At 41.2% G+C, this 18,820-nt stretch overlaps 1 protein-coding gene and 1 long non-coding RNA gene across 2 annotated transcripts; one reads left to right on the top strand and one right to left on the bottom strand.

The window, feature by feature from the left end:
* The first annotated feature begins 4,084 nt into the window (after positions 1-4,084).
* Positions 4,085-5,727, top strand: LOC115529885 (uncharacterized). The gene is made up of 3 exons (XR_003973665.1): positions 4,085-4,909; positions 5,033-5,195; positions 5,372-5,727. It is a non-coding gene; the product is annotated as an uncharacterized LOC115529885 (long non-coding RNA).
* An 8,450-nt stretch (positions 5,728-14,177) lies between these two features.
* LOC115529943 (uncharacterized) lies at positions 14,178-15,650 on the bottom strand. The gene is made up of 6 exons (XM_030339089.1): positions 15,470-15,650; positions 15,196-15,313; positions 15,021-15,112; positions 14,822-14,939; positions 14,546-14,641; positions 14,178-14,428 (listed from the first exon to the last, which is right to left on the bottom strand). The coding sequence occupies exons 1-6, from the start codon at positions 15,647-15,649 to the stop codon at positions 14,178-14,180; spliced, it is 855 nt and encodes a 284-aa protein (XP_030194949.1). The 5' UTR covers position 15,650.
* Between the last annotated feature and the right edge of the window lie 3,170 nt (positions 15,651-18,820).

Genomic DNA, 18,820 nt, shown 5'->3' with positions numbered 1-18,820 from the left:
GACTTTTGGACAAAAGATACCGTTTTCGATCCCGGAATGGCTTTTAAATTGGTAAATAGTGAAATAAATTGCTCTATAAACTATTGCTGCTCTTTTGCTTTTGTCTTGTTACAGAAACCTTTACCAAGGACGATATAAAGCTGTATGAGACGGCAGATGTGGAGGTCTCGGAGGGAGACAGCGTCACACTCCATTGTGGCTTGAGAGCCGTCAACCCCGAAAAGTATAGAATGAACTGGGTGAAATATAAGGGTCCAATTCTTCAACAACAAACAGCCGTGAGGTATGACGGAGAGGGCTGTGGTTCGGCCCCGTCACCTGTGAACAACGGGGCCTGCGGCTGTGCCACTCTGACCCTTCCCAACGTCACCCGCAACCACGCTGGGCGCTACGTCTGCCAGGTGACCATCGATAGGCCCATACTTAATCAGTATTGGGGAAACGGCACGATGATCACCGTCACAGAACGACGCAACCCGGTATCACGCCATTGCGTGCTCCTGCGCACGAACGTTAATCTATTGAAGCGTGTTCCCGAGCACGATAGTCCGACTTTTTGCGTGTTACACAAAACGAAATGTAAACCAATGCATTCTTAATGGGAGTGTTCTAAGACAATTAACGTTCTCCACAAAACGCTACGAGAGAGAGAGAAAGAGAGAGCGGGAGGGACAGAGAGAGAGAGAGAGAGAGCGAGAGAGAGGCTTCAGAAAGGGTGTGCGCAGATAGTACAGTGCACCCTAGTTATGTTTATGCCAAAACCTATATATATAATTAGGCTATAATTATATTATTTAGCGTGTAATGAGACAATCTATAGCCAAATTGTCGAAGATGCCCGAGAATCTTTCGGGATATCAGCATGGGAAATCGGCGAATCAGACCCATGAATCTATTGTAGCGACCCTGGGACAGTTAAATAGTTTGTGTGTTATGTGTTACATTATATTTCGTTGTCCGTTATGCCAGTTGTTCTATGTGCATGTATTGTAATGTTATTCTTGTCAAACAGCGTGTGGGGCGAATCATTAGGTCAGCTGGGGGAGGGCCTTGGAAGAACAGGAGGGTGGGGGCCTGCACGCGAGTGAGACCGTGTTGCCGGGGTAACCGGGGTTTGTTTGGGTCCGGTTTTCAGCTGTTGGTTTCAATGTTGTTACAATGTTACGGGTTTCAGTGACCTGGTTTTTGGTCCATTAAAACTACCTTCAACTAATGACTCGACATGATTATGTCACCGGCGAGGTCGTTACACTATAAAGAAACACGTCATCTCAAGCGGGAGAGAAAGTTTGCGGTGCTGGTTTGTGTCACCAACCCAGCAACCCAGTCGCCAAGAAAAAACGTTGACGGTGCACGTTTCCATGAACACTGGATACGTAGCATTTCAACGTAAAAAATAGCGTGTTATACCTACAGTATCCACGTGTGCCGCTGTGGAGGCGGGTTTCGGGGTTTGGGACACGATTGTTTAGGGGGGGGGGGGAGACTGTTGTTGACCGGGGAGGGGGGGGGGGGGGAGACACGTTTGTTGAGGGGGGGGACGACACACGATTGTAGGGGGGGGGGGGGGGGGGGGGGACACACCAACCCAGCAACCCAGTCGCCAAGAAAAAACGTTGACGGTGCACGTTTCCATGAACACTGGATACGTAGCATTTCAACGTAAAAAATAGCGTGTTATACCTACAGTATCCACGTGTGCCGCTGTGGAGGCGGGTTTCGGGGTTTGGGACACGATTGTTTAGGGGGGGGGGGGGGGGGAGACTGTTGTTGACCGGGGAGGGGGGGGGGGGGGGGGGGGGAGACACGTTTGTTGAGGGGGACGACGACACACGATTGTAGGGGGGGGACACACGTTAGTTGAAGGGGGGGAGGGGGGGGGGGACACGTTTGTTGAAGGGGGGAGACACGTTTGTATCCTAACAACAAAACAAGTTAACAAAAGCCCCATTTGTCAACTGAGAACCCCAATTCCCAGAATCCCCCGCGGCTCCGGAACACGGCGTAGCTTATATTAATCTTTATTATCTGAATGGGAAATGCAATATTTTAGGACAGATACACCATTAAACGGGTTTCTAATGACATTTCTAGCGAGAAATGTACATTTTCCTTACATAATCTTCAGTCAGTGAATGTGTATGATCTTTATTAATCTTTATTATCTGAATGGGAAATGCAATATTTTAGGACAGATACACCATTAAACGCGTTTCTAATGACTTTTCTAGCGAGAAATGTACATTTTCCTTACATAATCTTCAGTCAGTGAATGTGTATGATCTTTATAAATCTTTATTATCTGAATGGGAAATGCAATATTTTAGGACCGATTCACCGTTAAACGTGTTTCTAATAACATTTCTAGCGAGAAATATACTTTTTACTTGCATAATCTTTAGTCAGTGATTGTGTCTGATCTTTAGTTTTATAGTTATTAGGATTTGATCGGCTCGCTCGCATGTTTCAACGACGTCAGGTTGCTTTCGCTAAACTAGCAGCTCACGTGCTTCCTGCGTTTGTGTTATTAAACTGTTACTTTATGTAACTTTTAATGATATCATCTTGTTAGAAACACGTATATCTGAGAGCCAACCCAGTCGCCAAAAGCATACGTTGACAGTGTACTTTTCGTGAACACTGGATTACGTCGCATTTCAACATAAAATAGCGTGTTATACACACACACACACACACGCACGCACACGCACAGACACACACACACAGTATCCACGTGTGCCGCTGTGGAGGCGGGTTTCGGGGTTTGGGACACGATTGTTTAGGGGGGGGGGGGAGACTGTTGTTGACCGGGGAGGGGGGGGGGGGGGAGACACGTTTGTTGAGGGGGGGGACGACACACGATTGTAGGGGGGGGGGGGGGGGGGGGGGACACACCAACCCAGCAACCCAGTCGCCAAGAAAAAACGTTGACGGTGCACGTTTCCATGAACACTGGATACGTAGCATTTCAACGTAAAAAATAGCGTGTTATACCTACAGTATCCACGTGTGCCGCTGTGGAGGCGGGTTTCGGGGTTTGGGACACGATTGTTTAGGGGGGGGGGGGGGGGAGACTGTTGTTGACCGGGGAGGGGGGGGGGGGGGGGGGGGAGACACGTTTGTTGAGGGGGACGACGACACACGATTGTAGGGGGGGGGACACACGTTAGTTGAAGGGGGGGAGGGGGGGGGGGGCACGTTTGTTGAAGGGGGGAGACACGTTTGTATCCTAACAACAAAACAAGTTAACAAAAGCCCCATTTGTCAACTGAGAACCCCAATTCCCAGAATCCCCCGCGGCTCCGGAACACGGCGTAGCTTATATTAATCTTTATTATCTGAATGGGAAATGCAATATTTTAGGACAGATACACCATTAAACGGGTTTCTAATGACATTTCTAGCGAGAAATGTACATTTTCCTTACATAATCTTCAGTCAGTGAATGTGTATGATCTTTATTAATCTTTATTATCTGAATGGGAAATGCAATATTTTAGGACAGATACACCATTAAACGCGTTTCTAATGACTTTTCTAGCGAGAAATGTACATTTTCCTTACATAATCTTCAGTCAGTGAATGTGTATGATCTTTATAAATCTTTATTATCTGAATGGGAAATGCAATATTTTAGGACCGATTCACCGTTAAACGTGTTTCTAATAACATTTCTAGCGAGAAATATACTTTTTACTTGCATAATCTTTAGTCAGTGATTGTGTCTGATCTTTAGTTTTATAGTTATTAGGATTTGATCGGCTCGCTCGCATGTTTCAACGACGTCAGGTTGCTTTCGCTAAACTAGCAGCTCACGTGCTTCCTGCGTTTGTGTTATTAAACTGTTACTTTATGTAACTTTTAATGATATCATCTTGTTAGAAACACGTATATCTGAGAGCCAACCCAGTCGCCAAAAGCATACGTTGACAGTGTACTTTTCGTGAACACTGGATTACGTCGCATTTCAACATAAAATAGCGTGTTATACACACACACACACACACGCACGCACACGCACAGACACACACACACACACACACACACACGCACACACACACGCACACACGCACGCACACACACACACACGCACACGGTCGTGCGCAGGAGCACGCAATCGCGTGACACCGGGTTGAAAGAAAGACGTCAACTCTGGAGTGACCGAAAATTTGCGGTGCTGGTTTGTGTGACGTAAGTTCAACTATGATTGACTGCTATTTAAAAACGGTTGAATGCTTGAAATACTAAGATTATGGAGTTGATAGTGCAAATAATTATATTGCCGTTGTCAAATAATATTAACAGGTATTAACAGCTAATAACAGATAACAAAAGCGTTGCTTCATAGGCTAATGTAGGCCTACGTCGCCACCTGTCCCTCGGGTAGGCTAGCTAGTTCGTTAGTAATTGAAATTGAACAATGAGAAAGGCTTAGATAAGTACCATACACAGCATCATGTTAGAAGGTAATTTACACAATGTAGTCGGCTGTTTGTAAAAAATAGTTTGTTTTTAGTGATTTACTTTTTTCTCCCTGCAGCTTCAAATAAGCATCATACATCTTAACTATCTCTCTGCCAATGCTAATATTTTACATCTATAATCTTTCTTATCTATCTACTATCTGTGTATCTAATCTGTTTTGTTTATCTGTCTATTCGGTTTGTCTGTGTCTTTGTAAATTAGGTAATCTTTCAATATGCCAGGCAGCACATGTAAAACATGCCCCTCCTGCAAAACCATTCTGCCTTGCGCTAAAAAGGTTTGCAGCCACTGCAAAATGGTCCAGCCTGTAAAGGAACGCCTCAAAATTGCCTTGAGAAAATTTGAGGCTAAGCGGGAAGAGTGGGCGTCTTCCCGCAAGAAGAACCACAACATGGCTGTTGTCAAGCAGGAAATGTTCCTCCTGGTATGTAAACAATTCAGATTAATTATGTTCTACCTTTAACTGTCTGAATCACTATTGCTTTGAATAGTAGGTCTTTTTTGATTACTACAGGCAAAACATTAACATGCTGTGATTTCCTTACAGCTCGAAAAGCTTCAAGCAGCAGGATATAAACCTGTCCTGCTGCTTGGAAAAGCCACTAAAAAGAGCCATGTGGTCAAGGTGTTCACACCTCGTTGCACCTTGGCCACATTTGCGGAGGAGTCCCTCAAAAAAATGGGCTCCATCCATGAGTACATTTGTCAAGGTATGATTCTTTATTTTTATAAATTCCACACACCCTCTGCTTTGTTTACCAAAATACTAACTGCATCTTGTTATTTGTCCACCACATTCATTTTTATCATGGAACTATTGCTACAATTATTTTGGTTGCCATTTGCAATTTAATAACCCTTTGCAACACTTTTCAAACTTGCACAGGATGGACCCCTTTTGCAAGTGGGACTGCAGAGGGGCCAGAAGAGGGCAGGGGGACCACTCAGGTGAAGACATACAGGAATATCTATGACAATTAAAGAGGCTAATCCTATATATTGTTATATACTGCATATATACTCCAATATATTATGCTACAAATTACAATATACTAAGTCAGCTGTATAAGTGCTAACCTCTTTTCATGTTTGTTTATGGTTATTTATGTGTATAGATGTGTATAGATCTGTATGGTCTTAATTTCATATTTTTTAAAACTGAATTTACACTTGCACTGTTGAAGTTCCACTGTTGGACTTTGAGTGAGTGTTATCTTATGTCATCTTAGATGGACATGGACATGGGAGAGGTGGAGGACAGGGCCGTGCAGGTGGAGGAGGGGGAGGAGGTGGCCCTGCAGGTGGAGGAGGGGGAGGAGGTGGCCCTGCAGTTGGAGGAGGTGGCCCTGCAGGTGGAGGAGGGGGAGGAGGTGGCCCTGCAGTTGGAGGAGGTGGCCCTGCAGGTGGAGGAGGTGGAGGAGGTGGCCCTGCAGGTGGAGGAGGTGGCCCTGCAGGTGGAGGAGGGGGCCCTGCAGGTGGAGGAGGTGGCCCACCCGGACACGGAAGGACCAGGTATGGATTTTTCAATTAAAGCATGCATGAGAAGGTACTAAGTGTCATACAAATAAACATCATTGCCTGAATGAGTAATATTTTATTTTCCATTCCAACAGCGGTCTCTACTGTGCAGAGGAAGCGGAGGAGAAAAGGTATGTTCAGAATGTCTGTACAGATCGAATTGCTAATTGACTACTATTCTTTTCACCATAGCATTACATTTATTGTAGTTATTTTGGAAAAAGGACTGTAATAAGAATGTTGGTTATGACCATTTGAGTCTTTGTTTGAATACCTCAACATTTCTTTCCTACAGAGCATCACAGCCAGAAGGGGCTTGAAAAAAGGAACAAGACTTTACCGAAGAGTAAGATGAAATAGTTTGTAACGATCAGAGCACTGACAAACCCTTTACACAATTTATAATTATGGAATTGTAAATTATTCTCCTGTGTATTCATAGCAGCGATTACAGCATTAATACAGTATTAATAATTACTGTTATTGATTTTATATTTGCGGTATTTTATATTTGCCAGTGGATAAGCATAGATGGTTTTGTTGTGAAAAACATGTTTTTTATATTTTCAGATTGCCCCTACCATATTGGTCGTGACTCCTTCGAAATAAGGAGTTACGGGAAGGAGAGGATGAGAAAGGTTTGACAGACCCATAAAGACCCAGCAAAAACACATGCGTGATTAACTGTAGGAATGACATTCTCGCTGATTGATCATGAGCATGCATATTAAGTGCATACTGTAAATGTAATTTACTCATGTATACAAGTAATTTGCATAAATATTTTGGAATAGTACCGTCAATGCATTTTGTCTATCAAACTCATAGGCTAACACTGAATTTATTATCTTACTAATGAATTTATGGTTCCTTTCCTTGATAGGGCATTAAAGAAGTCCTTGTTGATTGGCAGCCTTGCCCAGTTTGGTATGTATTTAATTTGGTTTCTTTCTGTTTCACTGGGTTTTTTTAAACCACTTCATTGCTTTTCCGAGTATTCTATATTATACCATATTATTTTGCACCATCTTGGTGCAAAATAGCTGCTGCTATTTTAACGTTTAACAGTAGTTCTTCCACCAAACACACTTGCCAACCAGATTTCCTATCAAGTGGTTTCATCATTCCCTTTCTTATGTGTCATACACTATTACATTATTAGATCTTGAATTATTAGAAAATGACTTGAAAGTGTGGTATTGCTCAAGAACAAAAATGTGCAAAGATTGGGCTTGATTTGTAATTGCCTTTATAGATGAGAATCAATATAAAGTAGGTATATACTGTGTGTTATGTAAGTGGAGTTCGACCAATCATCACAAAACGGTTCATTGATATATTATTTGTTCTCTTTTCAGTGGGAAGGAGTGGGCCAGGTCCTGGCAGCCAAAAGATTTGAATTAGTCCCCCTGCCCTCTTCAAATAAAAACATATTTTCAGTCTTTCTAGAATGTGGTGCTACTCCTGATACATGATTGCCCTGCCATTCAAATGTGGTCACTAAGAGCTTAATGACACACACACACACACACACACATATATATATATATATATATATATATATATATACATACAGGTGCTGGTCAAATTATTAGAATATCATGAAAAAGTTGATTTATTTCAGTAATTATATTCAGAACGTGAAACTTACATATTATATCAATTCATTACACACAGAGTGATATATTTGAAATGTTTATTTCTTTTAATTTGGATGATTAGTACTGACAATTACTGAAAATCCCAAATTCAGTATCTCAGAAAATTAGAATATTAGTTACGACTAGTACAAAAAATGATTTTTTAGAAATGTGGGCCAACTGAAAAGTATGAACATGGAAAGTTTCAGCATGTATGGCAATCAATACTTAGTTGCAGCTCCTTTTGCCTGAATTGCTGCAGCAATACGGCGTGGCATGGAGTCGACCAGTCTGTTGCACTCCTCAGGTGTTATGAGAGCCCAGGTTGCTTTAATAGTGGCCTTCAGCTCTTCAGCATTGTTGGGTCTGGCATCTCGCATCTTCCGCTTCACAATACCCCATAGGTTTTCTATGGGGTTAAGGTCAGGTGAGTTTGCAGGCCAATCAAGAAGAGGGATGCCATGGTCCTTAAACCAGGTACTGGTAGATTTGGCACTGTGTGCAGGTGCCAAGTCATGTTGGAAAATGAAATCGTCACCTCCATAAAGTTGGTCCGCGGCAGGCAGCATAAAGTGTTCTAAAACTTCCTGGTAGACTGCTGCATTGACCCTGGACCTCAGGAAACACAGTGGACCAACAGCAGCAGATGACATGGCACCCCAGACCATTACTGACTGGAAATTTTACACTGGACTTCAGGCAACGTGGATTCTGTGCCTCTCCTGTCTTCCTCCAGACTCTGGGACCTTGATTTCCAAAGGAGATACAAAATTTACTTTCATCTGAAAACATAACTTTGGACCACTCAGCAGCAGTCCAGTCCTTTTTGTCTTGAGCCCAGGCGAGACGCTTTTGACGTTGTCTCTTATTCAAGAGTGGCTTTACACGAGGAATGCGACAGCTGAAGCCCATATCTTGCATACGTCGGTGTGTGGTGCTTCTTGAAGCACTGACTCCAGCTACAGTCCACTCTTTGTGGATCTCCCCCACATTTTTGAATCGGTTTTGTTTGACAATCCTCTCCAGGGCGCGTTTATCCCTCTTGCTTGTACACTCTTTTCTACCACATCTTTTTCTTCCCTTCGCCTCTCTATTAATGTGCTTGGACACAGAGATCTGGGAACATCCAACCTCTTTGGCAATGACCTTTTGTGTCTTGCCCTCCTTCTTTAAAGTATCAATGGTCATCTTTTGGACAGTTGTCAAGTCAGCAGTCTTCCCCATGATTGTGTGTCATACAGAATCAAAACGAGAGACCATTTAAAGGCTTTTCCAGGTGTTTTGAGCTGGTTAGCTAATTAGAGTGTGGCACCAGGTGTCTTCAATATCTGACCTTTTCACCATATTCTAATTTTCTGAGATGTTGAATTTAGGGTTTTCATTGGTTGTCAGCTATAATCATCTTCTTTTTGGCAAAAAACACTTATAATGTATCAGTCTGTTTGGAATGAATGTATACATTCTACAGGTTTGACTTTCTAAATGGAATTAATGAAATAAATCAACTTTTTCATGATATTCTAATAATATGACCAGCACCTGTATATGTATGGACACAACAGTTAATATAAATATGAATTCCAGTCTGTAGGCAGTGCATGGTGGGTAAAGTTAAAGTAACTCAAAAGTTGTGGGCTGAAGGGTCTCTAGCTAATAGAGTAGTAGCAGCAATTAATTGAGTATTTAATCCATTCAATGTATTTAAGATATGCATCCAGGTATAATTGCAAATGGCTATATTGTATAGAAAATATTGATTTTAAACATACAAGTGCAAGCAGGGCCTACTGAATGTCAATTTAGTCACAACAGATTATTAAAATATTGTGCTGATAGATCTTTATTCAACACCAAAACACAAGATTCTCTTGGATGATTAAGTTAGCTGCTACGTCAAACCAACCATGGTGTGGTGGTGGTTTCATATATGTGAAAGGGCATTCAAATATAGCCTACTACAATAATAATAATAATACATTTTATTTGTAAATCACTTTTCATAAAAATAATCTCAAAGTGCTACAACAAAACACGAAGGGCAATAACACAATAAAATAAATAATAATCTAAGGACCATAGGTGTTATAGGGTGTACCGATGAGAAGGCTGTTACAGTAATCAAGCCTGGAGGGGATTAAGGCGTGGACGAGTTTCTCTGCGTCAGAGAAGCTGAGGATTGGGCAGAGTTTTGATCAATGATCAATTAGGAGGCCGAAGCCCTAAAGGACAACCCTGTCTCATGAAAATTACGTTCCCAGAGAACTATTCGGCATTCTCAATTACGTTTGTCTGAAAACGTATTTTGTCTCGACAGAAAAACATGGTGGCTAAGCCTATGATGGTTGCTATGGACGCTGAAACTAGCAGCCCGAATGCCGTTTAAAGCATGGAAATAAAACCATTGTCTTTGCTGATTATGTTATTTTATGGAACCGTGTAATGATGTTATTTTTCCACACATAAACACAGAACAGTCTGTTCAACCCGGTATCACGCCAAGGCGTGAAATAGATACATTGGTCCACCTCGCAAGGAGTGTTCAGTGTCACGCTATGCCTGACCAAAGCGTGAAGAGATACACGTTTCTTCCGCCCATCTAAATGAATGGAGGAATAGCACCAATAGGGGTCGATACGTTCTCCCAGCATTTGGGGGAAATGGTTACGTATATATATATATATATATATATATATATATATATATATATATATATATATATATATATATATATATATATATATATATATATATATATATATTAGATTAGATTAGAAAACTTTATTTATCCCAAAATGGGCAATTTCGTTCACAGTTTCCAGTCTCACATAATAGATTACTTAATAAATACAATAAATAGCAATAGGAGGTAGACAAAAACATATATCAAAGGCAGTCCAACACACACATTTAACTCACAATTCATTTCAGCCCGTCAGTAACAACCACCCTGCCCCCGGAAACACCCAGCAACACTGGTGTGCTCTCCACCTACTCCTTACTTTTGTCATCATTTAGTAACCTGATGGTTGCAGGGATAAAAGAGTGGGAGTACCTCATTGTTCTTGTCCTGATTGAACAGTAGCGCCGCCCTGAAGGCATTAGGCATATATATATATATATATATATATATATATATATATATATATATATATATCCAATATTTTAGGACAGATTGACCATTAAACGTGTTTCTAATAACATTTCTAGCGAGAAATATACTTTTTACTTGCATAATCTTCAGTCAGTGAATGTGTCTGATCTTTTGTTCGATAGTTAGTTTTATGGTCTCCCTAGCATGTTTCAAAGACGTCAGGTTGCTAGGGACGCGACGATCTAGTTGTGGGCCAGCAGAGGGTAACATTTATACCGAATTAGGCCTGTAACCAAATGTATGATATGCTATACGTATAGCCTAGTTTATATGTTATAAATATTTGTTTTATGGTCTGGTTATACCTGAACTTGGTTAAAGATGTTCAATGGTCAGATACAGATCATGTTATAACGATAATTGAATAAAAGTTATGGTCTACTTATAGATAGAATATTACACGACGTAATAATTGTATACATATAATAGCCTATATTTTAATATTAAATTAATTAATTACAATAACGGCTTTAAACATGTGACATGCCTACGTTTTTTGGGCCTTTTCTTTTCAATGGGCCTGCGTCAACGTCACGTGACTCTCGGCAAACCACGTTGGTTAAAGACGGCAATGGAGCTTGGTTAGGAAATAGAAAGATATACCATGAAAATATCTTCCCGTAACGGGGCAAACAAGGTGTCATTTGTCATCTACGTTTCGAGGCGATTGCAACGGTGCCATGCATGACCATATTTGACTATGTTTCAGGGTAGTAATTAGCTGTCGATTTTGGAGGCCTTTATAGATAATAACCAGCTATAGATTTGCTACCCGATGGAGTTTTCTGACAAATTACATGTTATTTAGCATCTACATTAGCAGCTGAGTCCAATGAGATCAAGCTCGACCTTGTGCCACACAGAGATCATGCCCTAGACCATAGGTGTACCATGTAAAATACAGGGGCCATGTAGTGTAGGGGGCCGTGTAGGGACGTGGAGTGTCATGCTTTGTGTCATGGGACTCAGCTCAATGTGTAGATGCTAAATAACATGTCATTTGTCACAAACTTTTATCGGGAAGCAAATCAATAGCTGGTCATTATTGATTAAGGCCTCCAATTTCGACAGCTAATTACTACCATTAAACATGTTTGAATGTGTTCATGTGTGGCACCGTTGCAATCGCCTGGAAGCGTAGATATTGAAGGACATCTTGTTTGCCCTCTTACGCACCGGCCCTACAAGAAATTACTCAGCAAGTGCTCCATCTTGTTGCACCTCACCCAGCGGCTCGCTTACAAGATTTTGGTCTGAAGTTCTACCCAAACCTACACCCTAGCCATCCAACATGCATATCTGAGAATCAGGCCTCTCTTTAATAATGACAAAAAGTTATGAGAGAAACACACATTAACTTTTTGTTATCTCATAAGCGCGTGGTGCCGGCTCCTTTTGACCTTTTGACCCCCGACTTCAAAAACGTGGCCACAGGCCAGCTGTGTCTACACACCTTTAGCCACAAATGTACACCTCCATCCCACAAAAAATGGGGACTAGAAACTAACCTCTGTCTTATGTACATTTACTGTACTGTTGGAGGTCACGCCCCTTTGCCGACCTTTTCGAGATAGCTAGGGATGCTAAAATGTTTACACACATTTCCCGGGGCCCCGTGTACGACATATCCGAGATTTGGAGTTCTAGCCCTTAGAGAAAAAAAGTTTTCCCAAATGGAGTGTCATTTGGACAAAGCCCCTCAGAAGTGTAGCCTGCAAGACCTAATGGTTCAGAATGTGGTGGAAAAACAGTTTTTGAGATAGGAAGGTCCTACCGCCCTGAAATTTTAATACCTTGTTCTAGGGCCTAACTGGGACCTCCGCACCGAAACTTGGCCCGGTCGGACCCCGAGGGCAGGAAGGGGGGGCCCTTCCTGTCCGAGACTTGGCCCGGTCAGACCCCGAGGGCAGGCCCCCCCTTCCTGCCCTCGGGGTCCGACCGGGCCAAGTTTCGGTGCGGAGGTCCCAGTTAGGCCCTAGAATCTGATATGTCGGATATGTCGTACACGGGGCCCCGGGAAATGTGTGTAAACATTTTAGCATCTCTAGCTATCTCGAAAAGGTGGAAAAAGGGGCGTGACCTCCAACAGTAGAGTAAATGTATATGACAGAGGTTATGTTTCTAGTCCCCATTTACTGTGGGATGTAGGAGTACATTTGTGGCTTAAGGTGGGTAGACACAGCTGGCCTGTGGACACGTTTTTGAAGTCTGGGGTCAAAAGGTCAAAAGGAGCCGGCACCACACCGCTTATGAGATAACAAAAAGTTAATGTGCATTTCTCTCATAACTTGTCCTTAAAGTGACTGTCAACGTATGCTTTTGGCGACTGGGTTGCCATACCACAAAGGTTCAAAATAGTTTTTCATCAACCCCCAAACCTTGACATTCTTTCTCATTATAACAAGATATTTCTCGAATCTCATCCACTTCTGAAATTGTATATATGAATGAAATTCATAGTATCCGCGTTTACATGGCACATCAGATCCGCATAGATTTCTATGCGTCATAGATCTCTTCCTAAAATGTGATCCGAATGTACTGTATACATGGCAGTAACAAAAGTGTCCGTTAAGTCTCGTGCATAGAAATCTATGCGGAACAGATGTGTCCATGTCAATAAGGCTAGTGAGGTTATAGCACTATTTATTCTCACCCACCCCATCTTGAATTGAAGAGATAGATTTTTTTATTTTTTTATTTTAAACATAGCAATAACAATGATCATTTGTGTACATCAAGCGAGGCACGAAACCACACCATCAACTAAGTTGCTTGTTCTCTTGCATCTTCCTCATCCTCGCTGGTGTCTGGACTGACCAGGCCCATCAGATCACATTCCTCTTCCTCACAAACATCAAGGAGGACAGAGGCCAATGGACCTAGAGCAGTCTTATACCGCTGCAGGACCATTTGATGTCGTTCTTCCACTTCCGCAAGTCTTCTCGCCAAGAGACAGTGAAGTCCATTTTCATCTTCTACAAGTAGAGGACAGAAAACCCAACAACGTTAATATATATTGAAACATCCCCCACTAATTGAATACATTAAATGGGATCCCCAAAACTTGTCTTTAACTTACCGTATCTTGCAAGCTCCGTCTTGAGGGCCACTCCCAGGTTCTGCAACCACGTACAGTGCTGGGCCATCTCCAACACCAGGATAGGGAGCTCCTCTTCCAGCCGTGTTTTCAGCATTTCCTGGTCGTGCAGTCGTTTCTTGACCCCGATAGTTACTAATGATCCAAAATATTAAGATCAATACATGAGTATCTGGCATAACATTTAGCAATGCAACCATAATGGAAACAGAATTTAGAAATGATGTTTCTTTCCCAAAATCGTTTTATATATTACAAAAACCATTATATTTAATATATCATTTCAGGATAGTTCACTATTCCGATATACTGCATGACATTTTAAAAGCATTGAAAAATGCATACCACTGCCATAGTCCTCCCATGGCCATATTGCGCCAGTGCTCTGTCCAGCCAAAGAGTGGTCAACCAAGGCCACATCAATCCTTTTGGAGAGGTCTGCAACAAGACTGTTGTATTTATCAATCTCCTGGAGAAGGCGCTTTTTGTCTTCCGTCAACTTTCTTCGGAGACGATGGCGAAGCTTGTTGCTGTCTAGATTGTTTAGGAGAAACGTAATATGCAGACACAAAAACCTTGTATAGGTTATATTAAAAACAATATAGATACATTGTTAGGTATACCGGATAACTCAAGAAAAAGCCTACATACCATTCTGACGGTAGAGGGTTTGTTTCTGTTGCTTTAGACCCAGATGGAGACCCTCAATGGACTGCTGGAGAACGTGCAGACCCGTTACTGGGGTCTCTGTAGATATCCGTTAGGGTGAAATTAAGCTCAGTGTACTGTATTCTATACAATGCAACCGAGTTTTCTAGATTTTTGCAGCACTAATGCTTCACTGATTGTGTATTATTTTGATTACCGTTTGAACACAAATGTCTGTAAGGAAACTGCAAAAAGGCATGTATATTGTTCTGTCCTCACCGCTCTCTGCCCATTCCTTGACTTCAGCAATCCACTGTACAGCCATTGCATTTGAGCACTGCAGGTCCTTCTGCAGTTGTGACAGCCTCTCTGCCTCTTCTTCTGCCCTTTTAGATGTCTAAAATATTTACAATAATTACAATAGGAACTCAGTCTGCCTAACAACTGGCACAAAAACATACATGAATATGAAACATACCTTCACATATCTTGTGGAGAGGGCCTTGTGTAGCGTCTCTGCTTTGTGATGGTTCCAACCCATTGCATGCACAGTGAGCATGTCCACACGTGCTGGTATAAGGAGAATTACATTATGTTCTGCAATCTATGAGCAATATTAGATGATTGCATAAACTCAGACCAAAGTGACTTACCTGCTTTTGACATGTACTTTGTTGTCAGGGCACAACGGGAGAGGTAGCTGTTTATTTGCTCCACCTCCTCACCGGCAGTTGTGCCTGCTCCCTTCTGATTCCGACCACTCCATTTTATCTGTTGCAAGGATGGGTGGATTTGGGGTTCATTAGAGCCAATGAAGCAGTTGGAAAACGTGGACAAATATTATGGAAAAGGAATTCAGCTTAAAGCTGTCCATTCCTATAGTAACACATGGCGTATTCATTTGAAAATAACAGATAACAGACATACCTCACACTTGGTAGCATGAGCTCTTGCATGCATGATGCTCAGGAAGGGCTTCATTTCTGTGAGGCTCTTGAGAGCTGGAATGACCGAAGCAACTTTTTGTAGGTATGGCCAGTATTTGCATGCCACATCCATAGCAAAAAACTGTGCCTTGCTTGGGAGAAGCTCCCTTTGGAGATACATAGGATACGCAGATATCTCTCCTCGGTACATGTTAAGGGCTTTTAAAAGGAAGCCATGCCGACACACCGCAACCTCAACGCCTTCCTCATCCAGTTTAGAGGCCCGCCTAGAGGTCTCCCTTGCTGCTGCCCATTGAGAGTCTCCACATGTGCCTCTCCCCTTTATCTGTGAATATAGTGCATACACATATTGTTAATGTAATTCACGACAAAAGAGTAGGGAGTATGGAATACTTCTAGAAGTCCAGGAAATGCAATGATTCCTTTAGTAACAGAACTATTTGAGTGTTTAAACTTAGCTTAAACTTACATTCTTCACCGCCATCTGTATTGTGTTGACAAAATCAGACACCTTACTGTCTTTGGCTAGAAATAGCCCATCAAAAAAGGGAGTGTCATTAGATCTAGGGGAAAAATATATAACATCCATTACCTACTCTTGTTGTCACTTACAGTCACGACTCAATTACCAAAGAGAACTTAAAGTGCACCTTCCAGTATGGCCAAAGCGATAAAGCTTCCTGTTGCCATCTGCTGACACTGCTACCATTTCAGGTGTGCAGGCAGGGCAGGTGAAAGGGGTATCACAGCAGAGCTGGTCTTTCTCAAAGGAGGCGTATGCAAACTCAAGAAAGCTCCTCTGCAGGGCATCCCCGTTGATCTGTCCAGACTAGAAAGTATATCAGAATATGGACAACATTTTTGAGATAGTCAAAAAAAAAATAAAAAAATTGCTGACAATATTGGTGAGCATAATAAATAGTATTGCTGATGTCACTTACTCTTCCTGCACACAGTGTGCGATGTTCCAGCATTTTTGCAAGGGCTTGCCTGGAGAATCCAGGTGAGATCAACTTCAGCTCCTGAAAGGTGTTGAGGAGGTCCACCGTGTAGATTGTGGAAGCATTTGCAGAAGCTGGCCAATATCCACTCCTGACTAGGTCTCTCACATCAGGGGCCCACTGCTGCAGGCATGTTTGGCACACATAACGTGGCAAATGCAAATCATAACGCCCTAACGAAAAAAACAACATTAGTCATAATCATTGACACATATTGTATATTAGACTAACAGAAGTCTAAATAGAGAACTGGTTTCTACCATTGATGGTAATCAAGATGACTGGTTTCCCAGCTTCCACTGTGAAGCTAGGGACCTGGCAGGTGCAGTGCTGTGCTGGCATTGTGGGTAAAATGCGATCTGTCGAAAAGAAAAGTGAACATTCTGTATATGGCAGCAGACTGAATAAACAAGATAAGGATCAGGAAGTCTAGACAGGTAGATTTGTCAGACCTTACCTTGCACATGTGTGGCATATATTCCAGTCTCTCCTCTTGAGATACATGTGGATGGGGGAATGGCTTTAAAGAAGCCATCCACCACGCTGTCCCTGTTGTGGAGTGGCCGTTTGCTGTGGTTATGCATGTCGCAGGCCCCACAAAACCACTGCTCCGGAAGGCACTCTCTGCACCTAAGCAGACAAAACACTCAAGTCAAGTCACTCAATTTATATGATATACTTTTTTTAGTGTACATAGATACATTCTATTATTTGATTGATGAACATCCAACCTTATAACAGCCGGCTTGTGGCAGAAGCAACACAATGGCTTGCCAACAGCCTCAGATTCCAAAAGGCATCTGAGGTGGTACGGCCGTGCTTCCTCCCAACGGTCAGACCCAGGTGAAAAAATATTATACTTCAACTACACTTTTGAAAGGATGTACTAAGTCCACTTTTAGTATGTAACTGTATTCTGTACTAATTTCGTCGCATTCAAGTATACCAAAGTGTACTAAGGTATACCTTAAGTACTACTATAGATATACTCCAGTATACTCCAAGTGTAAATAGTATGCTAAAATGGCACAACTTTTGACAACCTTTAAGTGTACTGAAGTACACTAGTGAAAAGTATGATTTCTAGCATTTGTAACACACTTGCAGTACAATAGCATTATATTACCAATGTGTTTGAAATATACTTAAAAAGGCATTTTGGTTCAATTGATAGTAGTATATAAGTCTATTTTGAACACACCATTATCATACCTCTGTCATATTTCAAATTAAATTCAAATACACTTTCTGACTATATTTAGTACTTTTTAAGTCTGCCATTATGTTAATTAAAATTTATTCATAGTACATTTCTATCACAATTTCAGCATCAAAGGCATGCACTTTAAGTACAATGTTATTATACTCTAATGAGGAGCAGAAGTGTATATTGAGTGTATTTTATCACTGCTTATACTACATAATAGAAGTGTATTTTTAACACACTATTATCATGCCTCTGTCATATTTCTAATTAAATTCAAGTACACTATCCGACTATATTTAATACTTTTAAAGTGTGCAATTATGTAAATAAAAATGCATTTATTATGTATTTATAGTAAATTTGTGTCACAATTTAAGCATCAAAGGCATGTACTTTAAGTATAATGTTATAATACTATAATGTAGAGTGGAAGTGTACATGAAGTGTATTTTATCACTACTTATACTACAGAATAAGTGTATTTTGAACAAACTATTATCATACCTCTATAATATTTCAAATTAAATTCAAGTACACTTTCTGACTATTTAGTACTTTTTAAGTGTGCCATTATGTTAATACAAGTATTTAATATTGATTTATAGTACATTTTTATCACAATTTAAGCATCAAAGGCATGTACTTAAAGTATAGTTATTACACTATAATGTAGAGTGGAAGCGTATATTAAGGGTATTTTAAGTACAATACTGTTATACTGCCAAGTACTTTATAAATACTACAGAAATATACTTACAATACATCACTATTATACTACACATGCACTTCTTTCTGGTACCATTTTAGTACACTCCATGGGTGCCATTTTGTTCCATGACAAAAAACACTTTAATTGTACAAACCAAAACTTTAATTCAAATATTAATACAAACATACATTCAACAACACCTAACTTTATAACGTCTAACATATATAACATATAGAATAAAGCTACTGAGGAGCAACCTTGGTGTAGCCCTCATTGTTGCATTTCCTCCGCAGCAGGGCCCGGATCTCGCTGACCGTGGTGTTGGGGAATTTCTCCCTCACCGTGTCTGTGAAAACAGGAAGGACGCATGTGATTTAAGACTTAAGATAAACAATATATTACATTGACACAGAC

Source organism: Gadus morhua, chromosome 17, assembly GCF_902167405.1.
Source record: "Gadus morhua chromosome 17, gadMor3.0, whole genome shotgun sequence".
NCBI lineage: Eukaryota > Metazoa > Chordata > Actinopteri > Gadiformes > Gadidae > Gadus > Gadus morhua.
This window is presented reverse-complemented; position numbering and strand designations above follow the sequence as displayed.

Excerpts from the sequence above, each read along its gene's own strand:
- LOC115529943 (XM_030339089.1), bottom strand. The coding sequence starts at position 15,649 with ATGTATCTCCAAAGGGAGCTTCTCCCAAGCAAGGCACAGTTTTTTGCT. Across the intron at positions 15,314-15,469 it reads CTCATGCTACCAAGTGTGAG|ATAAAATGGAGTGGTCGGAA; the intron begins GTATGTCTGTTA and ends TCCTTGCAACAG. Across the intron at positions 14,429-14,545 it reads AACCCTCTACCGTCAGAATG|ACAGCAACAAGCTTCGCCAT; the intron begins GTATGTAGGCTT and ends TAAACAATCTAG.